The sequence below is a fragment of the Chenopodium album genome, chromosome 21, assembly GCF_948465745.1.
Source record: "Chenopodium album chromosome 21, dcCheAlbu1.1, whole genome shotgun sequence".
Taxonomy (NCBI): Eukaryota; Viridiplantae; Streptophyta; class Magnoliopsida; order Caryophyllales; family Amaranthaceae; genus Chenopodium; species Chenopodium album.
This window is the reverse complement of record NC_137854.1, coordinates 7396107-7419927: the sequence shown is the minus strand read 5'-3', so window position 1 is coordinate 7419927 and position 23821 is coordinate 7396107. Positions and strand designations below refer to the sequence as shown.

The following is a 23821-nucleotide window of genomic DNA, read 5'->3' as shown; positions in this document are numbered from 1 at the left end:
TGATAGTTGATCGCTGTAGTTTGATTAAGTCAAGACTCATGACAAGTGTTTGGAAAATTGATTTTGGTATACAGGGTGCCATACATGGCCTTTAAATTACAATGCCGATTTTTTTGTTAAAACAAATGTTACTTCGTAGTATTGTGTATGGAGTATCGAACTATTTACTATGCACCCGAATGTATCTTCCTAAATTCCTAACAAGTTACCGACAGGCCAATGACTCTAACAAGCCACAGAATGAATGACCCGAATGTGAATTAGTTCACGTGTGTACAGAGAAGGCAGAAGAAGGCACCAAAAAAAAAAAAAAAAATGTATTGGAACATCCAATTTTAGCCTCACAAAATTGTTATTGTACAAACTTGAGTCTTTATATCTTACAAAAATCTCACAATCTATTACAAATTTACAACGTGCCTAAAATGGAGGGCTCAATTCCAGAAATAGATGTACTCAAAGTTGAAAGAAAGCCAAAAAATATAAGGGAAGTTGGTGAAAAATGGGGTTGTTTTAGAGTGGTAAATCATGGGATACCCCTTAAATTACTAGCAGATATGAAATCAGTTGTAGGAGAATTGCTCAATCTTCCACTTGAAATCAAACAGCGGAATGTAGATGTAATCGCAGGGACTGGGTACTTAGCTCCATCTGAAAAGAACCCACTTTATGAATCCTTGGGACTTTTCGACTTCGCTTCGTCAGCCTGTATGAAAAAGAAAAATATAAAATTCCGTTGCCGGGACTTGAACCCGGGTCTCTCGGGTGAGAGCCGAGTATCCTGACCAACTAGACTACAACGGAAGAGTGAAAACAATGGAACATCTCATAATAAGTTTTTATAATCCAACGTATGTTATGTTTTGACATATTTTAATTTGTATGCCCTTAAGACTTAACTGCTTAAATAAGTTGAAGTGAACATAACTTTAGTGGACCTTTAAGAGTCATAACTAGTTGAAAATAAATTCGTGAGAAAATAAAGTAAAAATAATTTCTTAAAGAAGAATTATAATAGAAAATCAGTAAAAATAATTTCAGTTTAGCAAAAATAATTTCAGTTCAGTAAAATTAATTTAAGTTCAGTAAAAAAAAATTTAAGTTCAACAAAAATAATTTCAATTCAGTAAAAATAATTTCAGATCAGCAAAATTAAGGTAAAGGGAACGGGGCCTAAATCTAACATTTCTAACAGGGAGATAATAGAGAGTTATGCTGAAGCAACGTACAAGTTTTCGATCAATATGGCAAGAAAAATGGCCGAAGCATGGGTGTCGAAGATTACAATTTCGAAGGTTGCAATTGTACATTCATCAGGATGAATGACTACAACTTCACTCCGGATAGTATACTGCATTAATTATTTAATTTGGGTGAGGTTCGAGCCGAGTTTCTGACCAAGCAAGAATGGTCGTGGTTGGTTGGTTGATCACGCATCTTTTGAGTTGGGGTTTCGACCTAAGTCTCAGTGTCTCACATGAAAAAAAAAAAAAAAAGAAAGTATGGCTTTTTTGTGATTTAAGATTTTAAGTATCAACCTATTACTATATTAATTTGTCACCTTTTGGGGGAAAAAAAAAAAGAAAAAGTGCAAGCTTAAAGCGGACGAAATATCACTTTAAAATGTGGGGAGTGATATGAGGGAGCTCCACTTACTCATCATGATAAATAAAAATCGTTTATCTAATGACATTTTCGTAAATAAATTAATAACGTATTCTACTTAGCATGATATTTTCATAAATAAATCAACATGTATAGGGCCCACATTTAGTTAAAGTTTTCTTTTCTTCAAAAATGCCATAAGCTCAGCACTTTTTTATTATATTTTTTTTATGAAGACCAACAAGTGAGTAATGTACACTTCCTTCATAGTAATGTACAGAAAATCATTCTCTCTTATTATCCTCTCTAATTTGACAATATTTGTGGTTGAACTAAGTCCTTAGAGATAATTTATTGGTTTCAAAATCTATTTGGTGGGATTTTTGAGTAATGTCTTTTTTTAATCATGTGAATTTTTGAGGTGCATGTACTTCAATTACTACTTTGCATGGCTCAGGTGTTGGGTTACTTGGGTATGAGTATGACTTATGAGCAAGGTTAGGACCTGGGGATGGAATGCGATGCGAGGACATGGGCGTGTGGGCCCTTATTTTGTTTGGTACCCGATTTTCTTCTCTGGCTGCCCATTGTCGGAATATATGTGCTACGTATGACTATTAGTGTGTACCCATTAATAGTTGAGTGTTAGCACTCTATGGCTGATTAATTTTAGATATTTTAACATCGACATAAAAATACTCCCTTTGTCTCAAAATAATTGATACAGTCAAACTTTGTACACATGTAATTTCATGTTGATGCACTACTTTGGCCTTATATTTGTATCAGTAAATACTCTCACTGTCCCAGAATACATGACTCAGTCAACATTGCATTAGTTTGAGTAGTTTGACATATGATGTTTTATTTTCAACGATGGATAGTAAGTAGTTGCTCATATTAGTAAGTTAAAATGACATCTTTTGGCCTAAATTTCTAGAAGCAGTCCCAAGGATAATGAAGAGGCTCATTCACGTTGCTTGATTCAATTAAAGGGAGGTTCATTATTCTAAATCAAGTCTTTTGTTGATATGTTTAGCATGTGGTTTGATTTCTAGTAAATATCTTAACAAATACGTAGTATATGCTTTTGTGTTTTTTTGACTAAGAAAGGTTGATGAATGTTGAATTTGTCAATAAAAAAAATTATTGAAATGTTTTTTTTTTTAAAAAAAAAAATGGAATAGGGAGGGGTGATTTCATTAAATTAAATAATAACAGTCATTCGGCACTTACAATCATCCCTTAAGAGATCTAAAATCTCAATACAAGAATTAAATACCCGTAAACTAATGACATCGCTTCTGAACTGCTTGTGGATAATTTTAGATGTTTTTGCATCGTTCTTGACGGAGCTCCATTGATGTATAGTCGCAAAAGAGATATAACTTGATTGATCATCAAGTTCTGCAAATTTGTCAAACGAATCTTCTAAATCTGCACCCCTATACCAGCAGACGCGCAATTCCACAAATTTACATGACGAATCTTCTAAATTTGTATCCCTACACACACTAAAACCAACCAAACAAACAATACAAAACCCTACATGGAGGGATTGACAAAACCCTACATAAAGGGACTAACTATAATCACCATACTTATGGTGATCTTTATTGCCAAAAACATTAAATTAAAGAAGAATTTGGGGCTTACTATCTATTGAAATGATTATTAAAAAGTAGGATTTGTACAATCCATTTTTTATAGGTATGAAGACATTGCATATTTAGTTACCGCTAGGAAAAGTATTGTGTAGAACGGACTCACGTGAGTCCGGTCAAACAAAACGAAAAAAACAAAATTCTTAATTGTCAAAAATTAGATAATAATGGTCAGATATTAAGTTATAAATATCAGAAATTAGATCAAAAGTGTCAGAATTTAGATGATATTGGTCAGAAATTAGATGATAATGGTCACATATTAAATTATAAATGTCAGGAATTATATTATAATTGTCAGAAATTAGGTTATATATATCAGATATTAGGCTATATACATCAGAAATTAGATTCCTTTAGTTTGATAATATTCTGAAATATTAGGTAAATTCTGATAAATTATATTCTTGAATTTTAGAATTCTGATAAAATATTAACAAACTTTAACGTGAACAGAAGGCAGTAGGCTGGTGTTTAAACAATTTAATCCAAAAATATGCATTTCATGAGCAGAGTATCTACAAGTGGAAGAGCCATAGAAAAGTAAGATGTTTACAGCTTTGGTGTTCTTCTGTTGGAGTTTGTGACTGGAAAAAGACCGACTGATCCATGCTTCGTTTAAAAAGGCTTGAATGTTGTTGGTTGGGTGAGTTCTTAAGTCTTTGTCCTTTCCCAAAAGACTTTACCAGAAACAGAGGTGTCTGTAACAGAGAGAAAACAAGAGAATAAGAAAAAGCTAGAAGAGAAATACTGGAGGCACCGCACGAATCTGGGCCACAGGGTCTGTCGAGGAGGCCGTCGAGAAACACAGCGGTATTAAGTGGTACCTTACTTAGGTGGGGGAGGGTCACCGACACCGAGATGGGAGGGGGAGGGTCCGCCAACCGTCGACAGGGGACTAGGCAGTGGTAATGGGTAGGAGATGAATGTGTGCATTATAAATCGGACTCATGTGAGTCCGTTCTACGCAAAACCTTCTCTTACCGCTATATTCATAAATTAGTTCTATATTTGTGGTTGAACTAAGTCTTTAGAGATAATTTATTTATTTCAAAATCTATTTGGTGGATTTTTGAGCAATGGCTTTTTTTTTTTAATATTTATTTTATTATTATTATTTTTTATATCATGTGATTTTTTGAGGTGCATCTACTTCAATTATTCCCTCCGTCCCTAAATTACATTTCTCTTTGGAAATTTACACGGGAATTAAGGAGGGAAGAATAAGACAAATAACAATAATTAGATAATGCAATGGAAAGTACAAAGATAGAACAGTTATTACTCATGACATGTCATCAATCCTTTGCAAAAAAAAAGGACCAATCACATGCTCCCAATTGAAAATTTTTAACCAATCATATTCATTGTAATTTGGCACAAGGATTATGAGTGAGATTAGGTAAGGATGAGTGAGAAAGCATTAAATACAAAACAGAAAAAGAGAGTTGATTTACTAAAAAAAACTTATCAAAAATAGAAAGGAGGAATGTAATTTTGGAATACCAAAAATAGAAAGGAGGAATGTAATTTAGGGACGGAGGGAGTTCATTTTTTTTTTGGAGGGGTTTTTTTTTTTTTTTGAAGATTTACTTCAATTATTACTTTGCCATTCCTCAAAAAAAAAATTAAATAAATAAATAAAATAAATAAATAAATTTTGCCAATTGCCATGATTCAGGTGTTGGGTTACTTGGGTATGACTTATGAGCAAGGTTAGGAATGCGAGGACATGGGTGTGGGCCCTTATTTTTTTGGTACCCATTTTTCTTCTTTGACTGCCCATTGTTGGAATATATGTACTCCCTCCGTCCACGAAAGAACGACCCATTTGGGTTGATTACGCGGGTATTAAGAAAGTTAAAAAAATAAAAGTAAAAGTATATTGGAACGATAAATTTACATGGGATTTGTAAAAAACTAGAGAGATAAAGTAATAATATTACATGGAAAATCAAATTTTTATATGGGGTAGCTAATTTTGCACAAATATTGTTGCAAATTGGTGGGTGTTTTAATGCAAATAGGTCATTCTTTTTGGGACTAAAATTAGGCCAAATGAATCGTTCTTTCAGGGACGGAGGTAGTACTACGTATGACAATTAGAGTGTCTACCCATTAATAGTATTAATTCGGTAGTTATGCTCTTAATTACCCAATAAGTCGCAACTACTCTCCTTTATTGTGGCCATTTCTTGTCTTGATGCCTAACCTTTTTCCTTCATATATTGCTATATAAACCGCCATCATCGGCCTTTGTTAACACAAAATCAGCAATATCCTTTCTCCTCTCAAAAAACATTCTTTTTATAATTTTATTTTTTGGCTAGGTATTCTTAGTTCCAATTGGGTCTGTGTGTGCACACAAATTCTGGCATCAATTAATTCTGGATATTGAGCGTTTGACGTCTACTACATCATTCAGGGTAGCGCACTAGCGCAGAAACCTCTTTTAAGACAGTGGTTCACCACGACGTGACAATTTTAATTTTATACTTCACGACATTGAAAAAACTATTTATTATCATTTCATTGGCATAGTTATTAATATCTATATCTTTACAAAAAATCTCACAGTATAGTAATTTACAACGTGCCTAACATGGAAGGCTCAATTCCAATAATAGATGTACTCAAAGTTGAAAGAAAGCCAAAAATATTAAGGGAAGTTGGTGAAAAATGGGGTTGTTTTAGAGTGGTAAATCATGGGATATCCCTTAAATTACTAGCAGATATGAAATCAGTTGTAGGAGAATTGCTCGATCTTCCACTTGAAATCAAACAGCGGAATGTGGATGTTATACCAGGGACTGGTTACTTAGCTCCATCTGAAAAGAACCCACTTTATGAATCCTTGGGACTTTTCGACGTTGCGTCGTCGGCCTCTGTCTCTACCTTTTGCTCTCAGCTTCAAGTTTCTTCACAACAAAGGTACGTGTAATCACCCTACGTACCCTTATTTGTAATTTGTATTGTCTTTGGCTCATTACGCCACTAACAATTGACATACACTTTCACTACGTTAAGGATTTAAACTATATTAATAGTGTAAATTATGCAAGAAGGGAGACAATTACGTATGCCCTGCTTGATGGTTTATAAGAAGGCGAAATTCAAGTTGCCCTCTTTGCCAAAATAAAGTCGCCCTCCTTGAACTGTTTTCTTGTAGTGCAATTTGTTTTCAATGTAAGGTAATTAATTAATTATGATTTATGAAATGTGTGCAGTTGTCTAATTATATGTAGGCAATATAGCACTTGGCTAGCTAGTCCATGTCACAACCAAAATTAATAAAAAGAAAAATTAGAATGGAATTGAAGAGTAATAAAATTGGAACTACTGCATGCATATTAATCTTAAGAAGTTTTTCTCTAATCCGGAGTATGTTATGTTTTGAGTCTTTTGACATATTCTGTAAGCACTCAACTGCTTAAATAAGTTGAACTGAACATAACTTAAGCAGACCTTTAATATTATAACGAGTCTGAACTTGAGCTCATCAGTTGAGCTCCTTAAGACCTACCACTTGTATGTACATTGAAACGAATTCATAATATATGAGACTATTAACTAGATGTAATTCTAACATTGCAAACAGGGAGATAATAGAGAGTTATGCTAAAGCAATGTACAAGTTTTCGATCGAAACGGCAAGAAAAATGGCCGAAAGCATGGGTGTCAAAGACTACAATTTCGAAGGTTGGACTTGTACATTCAGGATGAATAAATACAACTTCAGTCAAGAAAGTATAGGCTCCTCAGGAGTACAGAACCACACAGATTCTGGATTTCTAACAATACTTCAAGATGATGAAAATATTGGTGGACTTGAAGTTATGAATGAGTCGGGTAAATATGTTGCTGCTGATCACTTACCAGGAACTCTTGTTGTTAATTTTGGAGACGCTGCAACAGTAAGTTAACATAACCTCCATATGTAACAAGTTCTAGTAAAATTAATGTTAAGTTTTTAGAAATTACGGAGTAGTAATCTGGTTGGATTTTTTGTTTATTTATTTCTTTAATGGACCTAATAAAACTCATATTTTGTGTTCTTTCAAAAAAAAAAAAAAAAAAAAAAAAAAAAAACCTCAAATTTTGTGAGAAACTACCTAATAAAAGGTAAAATGTTGTAAAATACTACCTATGGCCGGATTTCCACCGTTCACCTAATTTTCTGGCGTGACTCACCTCAAAACACCCCGAAACTATCATCTTATAGCTCGAAACTACCCCCATTAACTCGAATTGTTCCTAAACCACCTCGAAAATAGCCTTATTACCACCTTGAAAACCAACCCTCGCTGTGGTTTCAAGGGTGTTTAGAGTTAGGTTAACGTTGGAAAGTTTGGTCAATGAAGGAAATCCGGCCATATGTATTTTTTTACAACATCTTACCTTTTTTAAGGTAGTTTCTTACAACATTTTTTTTATTAGATGGTTTCCAACAAAATTTTGGCTTTATGAGGTAATTTCTCACAAAATATTTTTTTATTATATAGTTTAGGGTGGTTTTCTTCAATTTATTTAAAACTTAATTCTACGAGTAATTTAGATATACTCACACATAAAAGTTCTTTGAAGAATCAACAAAAACATCAATCGTAATCAATTCAAAAACGTGATAAATGATCATTTAATTGTGAGTGTGTGACTTGAATTCTATTTCTTCACCGACGTACATGACTACATTGTTGACTAATGATTGTCGGTACCATGAAAGCTATGGAGCAACAAGATTCTACGCAATGTGCAACATCGAGTTCAATGCAAGAATGCAGGGATACGTATGTCAATTGCAACCTTTCTTTCACCACCAACCGACGAAGTAATTGAAGCAGTTCCAAAGTTTGTTGATGCTGAGCACCCTCGCAATTATGGTCCTATTACGTTTGAAGGGTTAAGGGGTCTTCGTGTGTCAAAGAACCTGCGGGCAGGGGAAGCCCTAGAATTAATACGTCTTGACAATACAAAGAGTAGTTAAATGTTTTTTTTTTTTGGGTAATTTTTACCTATTTTCGTCGTTGAAGGACTTGTAATCCCTCCGTTTTTAAATACTTGCTTCATTTCTATTTTTTGCACTATTCATTTGTTCTACTTTGACTAATGTTTGTTATTTATACATAAGAAAAAATATAGTTTTGTGGGTACTTGTTGGAATCATCTCAATGAATAGATTATTAATTTTCAATTGTTAGAATTTATACTTATTGATAATTAAAGATATTAGTGATCAAAGATTAACGTCGTCATGCGTGTCCAAGAGAAATGGAGTAAGTATTTAAAAATGGAGGGAGTATTAATTTTTACAGTACTGTACTCCGTATTATTTAGTTTGAATGACCGCCAAGGTATATTGTTTGGTCCAAATTTAATTGTCATATTTTAACTTTAAATTATATGGAATATCATATTATTTAATTTGGGTGAGTGCCGAACTAAGTATCCTAATAACCAAGAAAATTGGTCGTGGGTTGCTGGATGTTGATCATGCATCCTTTGTATAATTGCATTGGATATCAACCTAAGTCTCATATGAAATAGATAAGAAAGTGTTGCATTTTTTTGATACTCATAAGTGCTAACCTACTTCATTAGTATCTTGCCTTTTGAAAAGATGGATGAAAAACAAGCAAACTTAAAGCATACAAAGTACCGCTTTTCAATGTGGAGTAAAATATACATCCATCATATTTTTTTTTTTTTTTGAAAAGTAAGATACATGAAGGAGATTAAGTACGTCTTCTCGCAAGACCATGACCTAATCTATCAAGGAGTAAAAAATAAGAAAATTTACTATCTAGAAACAGATCTATATCTTGATGAGTCGGAGTAGAATAGCCGAGAGAGGCAACATAATCTGCTGCCCGATTTCCTTCCCGATAGATATGTCTTGCCTGAAAGCTCGAAAAAGAATCCAAAAGAGTCTTGATATCTGCCATAAGAAGATGTAGTTTCCATGGACAGCTGAAATGACCCTGCAAAATATTAATAACTGTTAGATTATCACCTTCAATATAAATATCGGAAATATTATAATCTTTAGCAAGAAGGAGTCCATTGCGAAGGGCAATGGTTTCTGCAAGGAAAGCCGGACAAGAGCCTAAATTGTAAGTGCGACTTGCCACATGATTACCCAAGTTGTCTCGAATGACCACACCTGCAGTAGCAGAATTCTGATTAGCCGAGCCATCAAAATTAAGTTTACAAAATCCTAATGGAGGAGGAGCCCAATAAATGATGGGAGGGGGGGTAGGAGGAGGTGGCTGAGATGATACAATAGTAGGACTATGGATGGCATCAAGAAGTGAGCGAGATTCCCATTCCTTAAATAAAGAGAAAGCTCGTATAAAAGCACTATGAATATTAGCAGAAGAATTCTTAAAAATGACTGCATTACGATGTTTCCAAATACCCCAAAACAAGATAGCTATTTTAGGAAGGAATCTAGATGAAGTGACTTTAAGAAAGCGAAATAAATCATGAATCTGAGTAATCTGAGGGAGAATACTGATGGGCGTTAGAACGGTCGCTCATTCCACACTCAATCAAACACATTTATTAACAAACACCTTACAAACCAAGCATAATGACAAGTAAGAGTTCGGTCCACAAGGAACGGGATATGGTTGCTAAAGATCTTAACACTTAAGCTAATTCGAAGTCAATGGTGAATTGGGTTTCGTCAAGTAGACAAACAAACTATGGTTCTAAATCAATGGATTAAAGACACTAGGGAATGGGATCCACTCAACCAAGGCAATTAGGCAAACGGGAGTAAAATAGACAAGCTATAGCAAGGACTATATGTAAAATCAACCTCATGCAATAAGAAAACAACTCACACTACTAAACTTAGATTCCTCATTAGTCTAGCAATAGATGATACATAATCAAATTGCAATAAGTAATGACATACTCAATTTACACTTCCATGTCAAATTAGGCATATCATGCTATCAAGCTCCTAAGTCAAGGGTAGCTAATCCTATCATGAAGAACTAACAAGCAATCTCATATAATCAATTTAATTGCAATACAAACATCAATGTTTCTCCCATATTTGCATAACTAACCCAAAAGGTTGAGCTTCACCCAACCCCTAGCAAAAAGACTACTCACAACTCATATTTATCAACATGCAATCAACAATTAGGGTTCTAACTACTTCAATAATTGGGGGAAAGTGGTTAACGATTGAAATAACTATCATCCAATAACAAATTACCAATAACTTAAGAAGATTTAAATGACATGCAAAAGCAAATGAAATCAGAAATTAAGTAGAAAAAGGTTGGAGAAATTACTAATTGAAGCTTGAAATTGAATAACAATGGAGGAACTTGTCTTCTACAATGATTGAGATTGAGAATTCCAAACTAATAATTGAAATCTAACTAATGATTTGAGAGTATTTATGTTTCTACAACTACAAACTAAGAGGAAGCTCTGAAAACTTGGATTGCCGTACAATAGAGTCTAAGGGGGTATTTATATAACCCTCAAATAAAAAGGACGGAGAAAACAAGAGTCGGGATTTTCTGCAGGTGCGCACGGACGTGCCAGGGGTGGCACAGACGTGCAACCAAGGTGGCACGGACGTGCCACCCTAAGCACGGACGTGCAGATTCGGGCAGTAGCTCAGTTTTGGCCAGGCTAACTGCACGGCTGTGCAGTTTATGGCACGGACGTGCTGGCTGAGATGCACGGACGTGCTGAAGCCTTGCACGTCCGTGCCAAATCGGGCAGTAGCTCGGTTTGGCTGGGACTGTCCTGCACGGCCGTGCAGGACATGGCACGTCCGTGCAGGGTCTTCTAGGCCCTTCTCTTCACAATTTCCTTGATTTTGCTCCATTGTCACGGCTTCTATCCTTGGTTTATCATCCATATGCCTCAAATGATCGTTTTTAGACCTACAGTCTCAACAAAAACACTAACAACCCGTGAAACAAGGGATACACAAAAATTGAATGAAAATAGGATAGAAGTGAACCAAAATGCCAATATATCGAGTAAACAAGGCATCAAAATCACCCTAAAATCATATCAAATAACAAGTTATCAAATACCAAGCCACTGACGGACGGAGGAAGAGGACCAAAGTTCTATAGAAAATGGACAAGAGAGGAATAAATGATCTTGGGATTCAAGGTGATTTGTACAAAGAGCACAAAAACTAGGGACATCAATATGACGGGAAGATAAAGTATGACGGGTAGGAAGACTATTATGGAGGATTTTCCAAAGGAAAATCTGAATTTTTGGGGGAATATCCAATTTCCAAATCCAACTGAATTCCCATTTAGACGAAGAATGGGAGTGAGCAAGCCAAGTAGCAGATTTTACAGTGAATTGACCATCTTTAGAAAGTCCCCAACAGGGTTCATCTGGAACAGGAGTGAAGGGAAGGGGGATCCCTCGAATAATTTGAACTATATTATCAGGAAGAACATCAAGAAGAAGAGGGACATCCCATGTATTATTATCTTTAATGAACATATCAACCGTTACATTGATATTTGCTATTTGATCAGGATCTAGATTGAGAAGCGCAATAAGATTGGTGTGAGCACACCATATATCTACCCAAAAAAGAATAGAAGAGCCATTACCTACTTTCCAACGAAGTCCTCGTATTAAGAGAGGGCGAATATGTAGAATTTTCTTCCAAATCCAGGAGTCCCTAGGTTGAGGACGGTAATTAAGAAAATGAGAATTGCGTAAATATTTAGCAGTGACAGATTGAACCCAGAGGTTAGTTGGGTCAGACATAATTTTCCAACCAAGTTTGGCTAAGAAAGCAGAATTAATAGCTTCCGATTTACGAAGACCAAGGCCTCCTTGTGATTTAGGTTGACATATAGTATCCCAAGCAATCATGGGTAAGCCTTTCTTTGTTGGAGATTGTTTCCAAAAAAAATCCCTATTTATTTTATCAATAGACGAAGTGACAGAAGCAGGTAAACGAGCAGTAGTCATAGCATAAGAGGGTATAGCCTCAAGGTGACTCTTAATAAGAACAACCTTACCAGCCTTGGAGACTAAGTTGGAAGACCAACAATTCATTTTGTGATCGGCCTTAGAAAGGAGATGCTGGAAATTTTCCTTATTGAAAGTTGCAGAGTTAAAAAACACACCTAAATAACGTCCAAGGAAAGATTTAGGGGTCATATTAAAATAGCTTGCCAAATTAGATTTGTTTCGATTAGTAATATATTTAGAGAAAACTATGGAGGACTTATGAAAATTAATCAGTTGACCTGAGAGGGTAGCAAATTCTGCTAACGTACTTCGCAAGGCATTACAAGATGTAGGAGTAGCTTTACAAAATAAAAGACTATCGTCTGCAAAAAGTAAGCAAGGAATAATTGGAGCTGAAGGAGCAATCTTTATACCAATGCCAAGTGATTTTTTATGGCTAAGTAAAAGTAGTTTTTTCGAAAGAACTTCCATACATATAACAAATAGAGCAGGAGAAAGGGGGTCTCCTTGCCTCAATCCACGAGAAGGCTTAATGAGGTTTGTAGTAGTATAATTGATCGCAGGAGAGTAAGAGACAGTGGTAACGCATGACTTGATCCAATTAATCCAAATTGGACTAAAACCGAAGGAAGCTAGAGTGGTCCATAAGAAATCCCACTCGATACGATCATAAGCTTTTTCCATGTCCAATTTAAGAGCTAGCCACCCTTGCTTATTTTTAGACTTAGTAAAGAGATTCAAAATCTCATGAACTAGCAATATATTATCTTGAATAGCATGTTCAGGCGCAAAAGCGTTTTGGTGAGGACCAATAATTTTCTTCAGAAAAGGCTTTAGACGAGCAACCAAAATTTTCGAGATTGCTTTATACATAGTTGTACAAAGACTAATTGGTCTGTATTGACTAGCTTTGGAAGGATTGACAATTTTAGGAATTAACGTAATAATCGTATGGTTGAGCTCTTTTAACAAAATACCATTATAGAAGAAACCTTTAATGGCTTTACATATATCTTGTCCTATAATATTCCAATAATGCTGAAAAAACTTAGGGCCATAGCCATCAGAGCTAGGGGCCTTATAGGGAGACATGTCAAAAAATGCCTCTTTAATTTCTTCATCCGTAAAGGAACGAGTTAAATCAAGGTTATCATTATTTGTAATAACTGGCGCTATCCACGGGAGGGAGATGGCTCTTCCATGCGGATGTGCAGACTTAAAACGTAAGGAAAATTCTTTAAAGAAAAGATTGGTAATTTCGGATGGAGTATCAACCCATTGGTTATCATCATTTTGTAGTCGAAAAATTTGTTTTTTACTTGAACGGAATTTCATAAAATCATGAAAAAATCTAGAGCTACGATCACCTTTAGTTAGCCATAATTTTCGAGCATACTTGCCCCAAAATTTTTGGCCAAAGAGAAGGAGCTTTTCTCGTTGGCGAATAAGACGGGTAAGATGTTGACGAATATGATAATTGTCTGGGTAGAGAAGCAATTGGGCCTCTACGGAAAGTAACTTATCCTGATTGAGTTTCAGCTTAGTTTGAACATTCCCATACTTAGCATGATTCCAGTGCTTTAATTCAGTTTTAGCATGTTTTAACTTTTGCAGAATACAATAGAAACGAGAACCAGTAAAACGAAGTTTCCAATTTTTAGCAAGAATATGCTGGGCTTCTATATCAGAAGTCCATGCATTCTGAAATCTAAAGGAGGATAATTTCGGGGTTGAATTACTATCCGTAACTAAAACAATAGGAGCATGATCAGAAATGGAAAAATGTTCATATAAAACAGTTGCAGAAGGGTATAAGTTATCCCATTGAGGACTTACAAATGATCTATCAAGACGTTCATATATGATATGCGAGGAGGTTATGCTTTCCAAGAAAAAGGGTTCCCCAAGGGATTAACGTCAATAGCTTAAGAAAATTGAGCAAATCTTTGCAGACGAAAAGCTTAGTCCAAAACAAACTTTTTTGCGATGTTTGAGCTGGGGCATAAATGGCAAATAACATAAATACTTTATCCATAGACAAATCATGAACAAGAAGAGAAGCAATTCGATGTTTTAATTGAACAATTGTTACATCAATTTTTGTGGAATTCCAACATATCCACATACCCCCACAGTGACCTTCAGGGTTAATAATATGAACGGATTCATAACCCAAAGTTTTGCTTAATCTCCTGCTATTAGAAGTAGATACCATAGTTTCTATAGCTATAAACATGTCTGGGTTACACTTTTTCTTAAGAAATATCATTTCGCCAATTGCTTGTGAACGTTTGGCTCCTCTAACATTCCAACTGATGATCTTCATAAATAAAACAAATAAGAGAAAACCCCATCAAGCAAAAATATAGAATTAGGTACTACAAGCAAAATGTCAAAAGGATAATGGATATCCAAACACCAAGTCTTAGAAAGACCCATTTCATAAGTTCCAGAAGGAACAATATTCCGTAAAAGAAAATAATGCAAGAGAAATAAATGTACAAGGGCTAACTTAATTGCCCAAGAACACTTAGCACCTCCTGTAACATTCCAACCAGTAAATGTCACTGAAAATAAATTAGAAGAAGAATAACAACTAACGAATTGTATAAAGCCAATAATGTAAGAATGCATAAGTAGTATCTGCAACAAATTAAAATGAGGAAAGAAAAACCGATAAAATAGTGGAAGAATATGAAAATCAATATAACAGGATAAAAAAAGGTCCAAAAGGAGAATTTGACAAGAGCCAAGAACAGGGGGCATCCAAACTATGAAAACAAAGGGAAGAAAGTACCCACAGTATATAGTATAGAAAGTCAGAGGGAAGGAACAAATCCATAGAAGTATACAACAAAACCATAAAAGTAATAAATAAATGACATACTTAAAGAAGGGGGTAGATGCCATCTGTAGTAGTACAAGGAGAATGAAGCTACAAATTGGAAAACAAAACCACCATGGATTTATAATAGTAAACCATCTTAAAATCCATATGTCACAAAACTCAAAAGAGTTATAATAAACCAAATTCCAGAAGGGAATAAAAGTCAAGAAAGGATGAAGCCTTTCTAAAACAAAGGGGTAAAAATAGGAATACCCCATAATCAGTCGAGAACTGGTGGTGTCTGGGTATAGGGTTAATAGAAAAAATTTAAGAGGAAAGAAAACGGAATTAAGGGATAAAATACAAGGAAGAAGGACAAAGAGTATTGAAATTCCCAGTAGAAAGAAAAGAGAAGAAGCCCTAATGAACACAGTAATTGGAGATACAAGAAACAATTACCGCTTGGAAACAATTTCTGAAAGCAAAGAAGGTCAGCAACAATTGGAGTGAGCTGAGCGGAGTGCGACATCCCTCTGTGAAGGTGACCGGACCGTAATTGAAAGCAGATGATGTTGAAACCAAAGTCAAGAGATAGTTGCAACCATCGATTGTCGGAGGTAGTAACGAACCAAACATAATAGATCAAATATCTAACAAAAAGAAGGGTTCTGATATTAGAGGCGAAACTTTGTTTAATCATACGAAATAAGATGTAACAATGGAGGAGACATAGTGAAAATTTTGATAGGAGTAGTTGCAAGTTGCTGAACAAGATGCTAAAGAAGGGTACAGGGGAAGATAGCGGCGGATAAGAGGAAAGGCAAAAGGGCTTAGGGGTGTCTTAGGTGAGAGCATTTTCTCTCTCTTCACACATTGACATTTAATATACATCCATCATTAGTCGTTGAGCTAAATGACTGAAAATAAAAATAAGACTAAGGTCCTGTTTACTTTAGCTTAATTTCAGTTCAATTCAGTCTAGCTCTAATTAGTTCGGTTCAGTTCAGCTTCAATCAGTTCAGTTCAACTCCTGATTTTCCCTCTCTCATAAAATATTCACTTCAACACTATTCAATTCAATTCAGTTTAGTTCAGTTCAGTTCAGTTCATCTCAGTTCAGTAAATGAGAACAAGCCCTAAATGAGTTAAGAAGTACAACTAAAGTAATGAAACAAAGTTAATGAGATGTATGAATTACGTTTTTGTTATATTGTAAGAGGCAATCTTTACCGGGCAGAGGGAGTAATAAACTCTTTATAGAATGACAACTAATAAAAGCGTCTACTAGTGTCTAGTGGTGTTGCTATTCTAATTTACCTTAAATACATCAGCTACTAAATGACACAATCTAACCTTAATATTAATTTATTACACTCACCAAGCACAAAAAAAGGTGAAAGAAAAAGAGGAGAGAGAAAATGGAAGGAAAAATCCCAGTAATAGATGCACACCAAATTGAAGAAGAGTCCATAAAATTAAGAGAAATCATTGAAAAATGGGGTTGTTTCAGAGTAATAAATCACGGGGTACCCTTAAAATTAATGGAAGAAATGAAATCAGTTTCAAAGGAATTGCTTGATCTTCCAATTGAAATCAAACGGCGTAACGTAGATGTGATTCCGGGAAGTGGGTATATGGCACCAAGTGAAAAGAACCCACTTTATGAATCTTTGGGACTTTTTGATGTTGCTTCTTCTCTTTCTGTTTCTAACTTCTGTTCTCAGCTTCAAGCTTCTCCCCACCAAAGGTACACTTTACTCATTTTTTAAAGAAGTTTTCCTGTTTTAATTTCTTATTGCTGCGTCATGGATGACATGATCGGCATTTATATACGTCGTATATACTCCGTTCTTTAAATATTGCAATGTTTTAATTACAGTATAATTTATAATATACTAATTTTAAAATTACTAGAGATGGTTAAGTTTTAAATCTTTTAATTAATGTTTTTGACAGCATAAATTTTCCAATGTAATACATACTCTGTATTGAAGTATAAGTAGTTAAATATTTAGGCATTGCATTATAGGAATCTTGTGAGCTAATTATCCTATCTTTTCAAAGGAAAATAAATTCTGTAAATCTGTAGTAGCTTTTGGACATTAGAGATATAGCTTTGTTTGTTCCAAAAAAAAATGTAGCTACTTTTAGAGTAGGGATACAAAAAATAACATAAGTTTCCGTTGCCGGGATTTGAACACGGGTCTCTCGGGTGAGAGCCGAGTATCCTGACCAACTAGACTACAACGGATGAATGATGCAATTAAATTTCATGTCAATTATACAGTAAAAGTAAAGAAAATATGAGTTAATATGAATTCAACAAGAACTCCAAGTCAATTTTGGCTACAATAAAGTTAAACTTAGCTAAACTTTTATTCAATGCTGGTCCCATAATTATTAATTTATTTATGAAAATGCCATGCTAATTGAGATATTATGTTGATTTATTTATAGAAATGCCATTATATAAACGAGTTTTGTTTATCATGATAATTGAGTGGGGCTCCCTCATTATTACACCCAGTTTGACAAAAGCGAATATAAACATTACTCTTAACAAAGTTTCGGCAACCATAACAGTTCTGAGTACCAGTAGTGCCTATTGATTCGTTTGCATATGTGCCCTTATTAAAACATCTACAGAAACTCTTCCAAGTGAATGAAAAATTTCATTTATGAATAACTACAACAACAATATATATTTATTAAACACATAAAGTGCATATAATTGACAAAAGAAGCATTCACAATGATTCACCAAAATGCAATTTATCAGCTTGTTAGGCATTAGAAATCATTAGGAAAGTGAACAAGAAGGTATAATGTTGGAAACACCTTTGCCCTCACCGAAAATAGCTCATTCCAAGATGGCTCATACTCGCTTAGGAATGAAGTTGCATACATCTATTGGGCGTAAAAAAACCATATAACTTTCCCTCTCTTTGCTCATGATTTTGACTCCCACATCTTTACAAGTTTACCTATGTCTGTATCTCTCGCACCTTGATGATATAGTTAAACACAGTCATGAAGAGAATATTGAACACCATGATAGGTAAAAGTCTTGTAATACTTAATTTCTGTATCATCTATTAGTCTGTTACTATCTTGATGTGGAAAATTGTAATACATCGATCATATCAAAACCTAAAGAGGCCTGACACAGATTATGGAATGATACTATGTAACTTGAACATGTTTATATTATACATGCTTTTGATGATGAGATGACTGTGTTGTATGGATTACAACAAAACCTATGAATTAGCTTAATTTATTTTGGGCCGTATGCTGAATATAAAGCTTAATGAATGTGCAAATTTATAAGCACATTAGAGATTATGGAGAATTGCTTTTGTCTGTGTTAAGTTGCAAATGATTTCAGAAAATAATCAGGTTATTTACTCGAAGGCTATTATTTTAACAGGGAGATAATTGAGAGCTATGCACGAGGAATATACAAGGCTGCAATAGATATTGCAAGCAAGATGTCAATGAGCTTAGGTTTGACAGATTACAGTTTCGAAGGTTGGCCTTGTCAGTTCAGAATAAACAAATACAGCTTTACTCCGGAAGCTATAGGCTCCTCAGGTGTACAGATCCATACAGACGCTGGATTTCTTACAATACTTCAGGATGATGAAAATCTTGGTGGTCTTGAAGTGATGAATGAGTCGGGTGAATTTGTTGCTGCTGATCCCTTGCCAGGAACACTGGTTGTCAATCTTGGAGACGTTGCTGTGGTAAGCTAATTTCACCCATTTTATAGTAATTCAGATGATCACTGAATCAAGTTGGTCTAGTAACTACATAAACATCCCTCAGATGTAACCTGAATCTTTTATTTTTTTGCTTTACTTACATTCCTGACTAGTGATTGTTGATACTATGAAAGCCATGGAGCAATGGAATTCTTCGCAATGTGCAGCATCGGGTTCAATGCAAGGGTGCAGGGATACGTATATCAATTGCAACATTCCTTTCACCACCACCTGATAAAATAATTGAAGCCCCTGCAGAGTTTGTTGATGCTCAACACCCTCGCCTCTATGCTCCCATAACATATGAAGAGTTAAGGAGGCTTCGCTTTACAAACAAGCTGCATTCCGGAGAAGTCCTAGAGCTGATTCGACTAGGAAAGTAGGCCGTACAGAATATGCTAAGTTGGCCAGGTTAGCACAAGGATCTTCCTGCCATAAAAAAATAGTATAAATAAAAACAGGACACTACTTTTTAATTATGAGTGTATTGTTCAAGTGATAGTTGTTAGTCTTGTTACAGGATCTGATATCAGTTGAAGATGATATTTCACTGATTATCTACTTATTGAAGAAATCAATATGAAAATTATTCTATTTTGGAACTTAATTCCATGATGTAGAGTGTTATTGCTATTTTAATTATACCAATTCTTTTTCTGCTACCACAATCTTACACAACACAAATATGCACATAGTTGCTGATTATGCATTTTCTTTTCTTAAAATCGCGGTTGTAATCCAAGGGTTGAGAGTTCATCTTCCTTGCTCTTATTCCATGCCATGCTTCATGCATGGTTTTATTTAGAAGGAATATAAGCAATTGGAATACAAGTAAATGTTTTAGAAGGAATATAAGCCTATAAGGAAGTGTTGCATTTTTACTAGTGTGAACCTGCTACTCCATTAATTTGTTGCCTTTCAGAAAGAGGGAAAAAAAAGTGCAAGCTTAAAGGCTTAAAGCGGACAAAGTACAGCTTATAGAGTTATAATTGTGGAGAGTAAAATTAACTTTATTAGTTATTGAACTAATGACTTTGGAGATGAAAAATAAATTAAGCATAACAATTAAAATCGATTGTTTGAGCTCTTACTTTTTATTTTTATTTTTTATTTTTAACATTGATGTATGAATTACGTTTGTGTTATAAGAAGCAATTTTTACAAGGCCGATAAACTCCTTAAGAATGAGTCATTTACCTTAAATAAAAACATCTACTAGTGTTGGTGACTTGGGTATGTATGTTACGCTTCTAATTTAACTCGCAATGAGATGTTTGAATTACGTTTTTGTTTAAAGAAGCAATTTTTACATGGCGGAGGGAGCAATAAACTCCTTAAAGAATGAGTCATTTACCTTAAATAAAAGCATATACTAGCTAGTGTTGGTGACTTGGTGTGTTACACTTCTAATTTACCTTAAACACATCAGCTTTATAATGTCACAAAACCTTATTCATTTATTACACTCACCAACACCAAAAAAATCAAAGAATAAGTGGAGAGAGAAAATGGAAGGGAAAATCCCTGTAATAGATACACACCAAATTGAAGAAAAGTGTGTAAAATTAAGAGAAATCATTGAAAAATGGGGTTGTTTCAGAATAATAAATCATGGGGTACCCTTGAAATTAATGGCAGAAATGAAATCAGTTTCAAAGGAATTGCTTGATCTTCCAATTGAAATCAAACGGCGTACCGTAGATGTGATTCCTGGAAGTGGGTATACGGCACCAAGTGAAAAGGATCCACTTTATGAAGCTTTGGGAATTTTTGATGTTGCTTCTTCTCTTTCTAACTTTTGTTCTCAACTTCAAGTTTCTCCCCACCAAAGGTACCCTTTTACCCATTTTAAAGGAAGTTTTCTTGTTTTAATTTCTTAATATTAGGGTGGCTAATGTGCGCAATTTACCCCGTAGTTAGTCATGTTCCAAAAGATATTTTTGGATTCAACCTTATGTCATAACTTAAAATGTTACACGTAGTCATGTCTGAAAACTGAAAAGGTAGTTCGATTTAGCTTTTATATCATAACTTCAATAAATTTTCTTGTTTTAATTTCTTATTGGTGTGTCATGGATGACATGATCGGCATATACTATTAGCTACGAAGTATATATTATCTGTTCTTTAAATATTGCAATGTTTACACTTTCTACCATGTTTTAATTACAATCAACTATATATTTTTATAATTACTAGTGATGGACTGATGGTTAAGTTTTAAATAAAATGTTTTGGACAGCATAATTTTTCCCATGTAATTTTAAAAGAGCAAAGAAAGCTTGTCCAATATAGTTGACGTATTATACAGAGTAATGTACTGCTATTATAAAATCTGGACGGAAAGACAATTAGGGCCTGTTCTCATACGATTATTTTCAGTTCAGTTCAGCTCCTAATTTCCTTCTCTTATAAAATACTACGTATAATATTCATTTCAGTTCAGTTCAACTAAGTTCAGTCAATGAGAACAAGCCCTTAATATAGGATTATTGTGAGCTAATTGTCTTATTTTTTCATACGAAAAGAAATTCTGTAAATTGCATTGTAGCTACATTTAAATTGGGATATAAAAAATAAAAATAACATATTCATAAATTGGTTTTAAATCATATACTAAACAGTAAAGAAAATGTGAGGGAATATAAATTTAACAAGAACTCTATGTCAAGTTTGAGTACAAATGTACAGACTCAAAATTTGATAAATGTCAATATTGTAAAATTCTTAAGAATTGCGAGAAAATAGTCTTACATTTTACACTTTATTTTTTTGACGGGACATTTTACACTCTTAATAATACATACTTCGTATGAAGTATGTTTTTACATCGACCATATGATTCATATCCATCACTACTTGACAGATTAAGGAATATTACTATTTAGTATTTACTAAGTAACTTGAACATTTTTGTATAATAAAGTACATGCTTTTGATGATGAGATGATTGTATTGAACATTTTTGTATAATACAAGAAAATTATGAAACTTTTTTCTTTTGGATACGGACTGTATGCTGAATATGAAACTAGAAGAATGCATGTATGAGCAAATTAATAAGCACATTATGGTGAGCCTCTGTCTGTGTTGCAAATGGTTTCAGAAATTAATCTGGTTATGTACACGACTAAAATATAGTAACAGGGAAATAATTGAGAGCTATGCACGAGTAACACACAAGGTTGCAATAGATATTGCAACCAAGATGTCGACAAGCTTGGGTTTGACAGATTACAGTTTTGAAGGTGGCCCTCTTCATATCAGAATAAACAAATACAGCTTCACCCCTGAGGCGATAGGCTCCTCGGGTGTACAGATGCATACAGACTCTGGATTCCTTACATTACTTCAGGATGATGAAATTCTTGGCGGTCTTGAAGTTATGAATGAGTCGGGAGAATTTGTTGCTGCTGATCCCTTGCCAGGAACACTGGTTGTCAATCTTGGTGATGCTGCTGTGGTAAGTTGATTTCGCCCCTCACTTTCTTCAACTTCACATCATATGATACTAACGAAATAATTTTGAACCGCAAAAGTTACATTTAATCATTCTTGATCATTATATAAGTCTGTTCTATACACTAAAACTATAACAAGAACATGAACATCCCTCATATGTAATTTTTTTCTTTTCTGTTTTCTTTGCTTTACTGACATTCCTGACTTGTGATTGTTGAAACTATGAAAGCTATGGAGCAATGGAATTCTTCGTAATGTGAAGCATCGGGTTCAATGCAAGGGTGCAGGGATACGTATGTCAATTGCAACATTCCTTTCACCACCACAAGATAGAATAATCGAAGCTCCTGCAGAGTTTGTTGATGATGAACACCCTCGCCTCTATGCTCCCATAACATATGAAGAGTTAAGGAGGCTTCGCAATTCAAAGAAGCTGCATTCTGGAGAAGCCCTAGAGTTGATTCGACTTAGCAAGTAGGCCGTACAGAATATGCTAACTTGCTAAGTTGGCCAGGAAAGCACATTAGCACAAGGATCTTCATGCCACCAAAAAATAAAATAAATAAAAACAGGACATTACCTTTTAATTCTGAGTGTATTATTCAAGTGATAGTTGTTAGTCTTGTTACAGTATCTGATATAATATTTCACTGATTATCTACTAATTGAAGAAATCAATATGAAAATTATTCTATTTTGGAACTTAATCCCATGATGTAGAGTGTTATTGCTATGTTAATTAATTACACCAATTCTTTTTCTGCTACCACAATCTTACACGACACAAAAATGCACATAGTTGCTGATGATGCAATTTTTTTTCCCGAAAATCGCGGTTGTAATTTAAGGGTTGAGGGTTCTTCTTCCTTGCTCTTGTTCTATGCCATGCTTCATGCATGGTTTTATTTAGAAGGAATATAAGCAATTGGAAGATATGTTTTAGAAGGAATATAAGGAAGTGTTGCATTTTTACTTGTGTGAACCTGCTAATGACTTTGGGGATGAAAACTAAATTAAGCATAACAATTTAAATTGATTGTTTGAGCTCTTACTTTTTTATTTTATTTTTAACATTGATTTTTAATGAGATGTATGAATTACGTTTGTGTTATAAGAAGTAATTTTTTAGGTCGAAGGATTAATAAACTCCTTAAAGAATGAGTCATTTATCTTAAAGCATCTACTAGACTACTAGTGTTGGTGACTTGGGTATGTTACACTTTTAATTTACCTTAAATACATCAGCTTTATAATGTCACAACTCGCAATGAGATGTATGAATTACGTTTTTGTTATAAGAAGCAATTTTTAGAAGGCGGAGGGAGTAATAAACTCCTTAAACGCAAATTCTATGCTACTCCTGGAGTACCGTGTGCATGGTACTCCAGGTTTATAAAATTTATGTTATTTTAATATGAACTTCTTGTTATTTCAATTTATATATATGTTATTTTGAAATAAGTATATGTTATTTTATATTTGCATGTTGTTTTTTTTTTTTTCAAAATTGATCCTTT

The 23821-nt window shown here is 34.3% G+C and overlaps 3 protein-coding genes and 2 non-coding genes across 5 annotated transcripts; 3 read left to right on the top strand and 2 right to left on the bottom strand.

Annotated features, from left to right (window-relative positions):
• Positions 1 to 731: 731 nt before the first annotated feature.
• On the bottom strand, positions 732 to 804 carry TRNAE-CUC (transfer RNA glutamic acid (anticodon CUC)). The gene has a single exon. It is a non-coding gene; the product is annotated as a tRNA-Glu (tRNA).
• A 4752-nt stretch (positions 805 to 5556) lies between these two features.
• On the top strand, positions 5557 to 8509 carry LOC145602566 (2-oxoglutarate-dependent dioxygenase DAO-like). Its single transcript, XM_081658753.1, has 3 exons — positions 5557 to 6200; positions 6868 to 7183; positions 7993 to 8509. The coding sequence occupies exons 1-3, from the start codon at positions 5872 to 5874 to the stop codon at positions 8251 to 8253; spliced, it is 906 nt and encodes a 301-aa protein (XP_081514879.1). The 5' UTR covers positions 5557 to 5871; the 3' UTR covers positions 8254 to 8509.
• A 7933-nt stretch (positions 8510 to 16442) lies between these two features.
• LOC145602365 (2-oxoglutarate-dependent dioxygenase DAO-like) lies at positions 16443 to 19438 on the top strand. The gene is made up of 3 exons (XM_081658558.1): positions 16443 to 16825; positions 18509 to 18824; positions 18977 to 19438. Exons 1-3 carry the CDS (start codon positions 16497 to 16499, stop codon positions 19223 to 19225), a joined length of 894 nt encoding a protein of 297 aa, XP_081514684.1. The 5' UTR covers positions 16443 to 16496; the 3' UTR covers positions 19226 to 19438.
• TRNAE-CUC (transfer RNA glutamic acid (anticodon CUC)) lies at positions 17257 to 17329 on the bottom strand. Its single transcript has one exon. It is a non-coding gene; the product is annotated as a tRNA-Glu (tRNA).
• An 888-nt stretch (positions 19439 to 20326) lies between the features above and the next one.
• LOC145602929 (2-oxoglutarate-dependent dioxygenase DAO-like) lies at positions 20327 to 22871 on the top strand. Its single transcript, XM_081659073.1, has 3 exons — positions 20327 to 20673; positions 21990 to 22305; positions 22534 to 22871. Exons 1-3 carry the CDS (start codon positions 20351 to 20353, stop codon positions 22780 to 22782), a joined length of 888 nt encoding a protein of 295 aa, XP_081515199.1. The 5' UTR covers positions 20327 to 20350; the 3' UTR covers positions 22783 to 22871.
• Positions 22872 to 23821: the final 950 nt, after the last annotated feature.

Coding starts and splice junctions, on each gene's coding strand:
- LOC145602566 (XM_081658753.1), top strand. CDS start 5,872: ATGGAAGGCTCAATTCCAATAATAGATGTACTCAAAGTTGAAAGAAAG. Junction 6,201..6,867: donor CAAGTTTCTTCACAACAAAG/GTACGTGTAATC, acceptor CATTGCAAACAG/GGAGATAATAGAGAGTTATG. Junction 7,184..7,992: donor ATTTTGGAGACGCTGCAACA/GTAAGTTAACAT, acceptor GTACCATGAAAG/CTATGGAGCAACAAGATTCT.
- LOC145602365 (XM_081658558.1), top strand. CDS start 16,497: ATGGAAGGAAAAATCCCAGTAATAGATGCACACCAAATTGAAGAAGAG. Junction 16,826..18,508: donor CAAGCTTCTCCCCACCAAAG/GTACACTTTACT, acceptor TTATTTTAACAG/GGAGATAATTGAGAGCTATG. Junction 18,825..18,976: donor ATCTTGGAGACGTTGCTGTG/GTAAGCTAATTT, acceptor ATACTATGAAAG/CCATGGAGCAATGGAATTCT.
- LOC145602929 (XM_081659073.1), top strand. CDS start 20,351: ATGGAAGGGAAAATCCCTGTAATAGATACACACCAAATTGAAGAAAAG. Junction 20,674..21,989: donor CAAGTTTCTCCCCACCAAAG/GTACCCTTTTAC, acceptor ATATAGTAACAG/GGAAATAATTGAGAGCTATG. Junction 22,306..22,533: donor ATCTTGGTGATGCTGCTGTG/GTAAGTTGATTT, acceptor AAACTATGAAAG/CTATGGAGCAATGGAATTCT.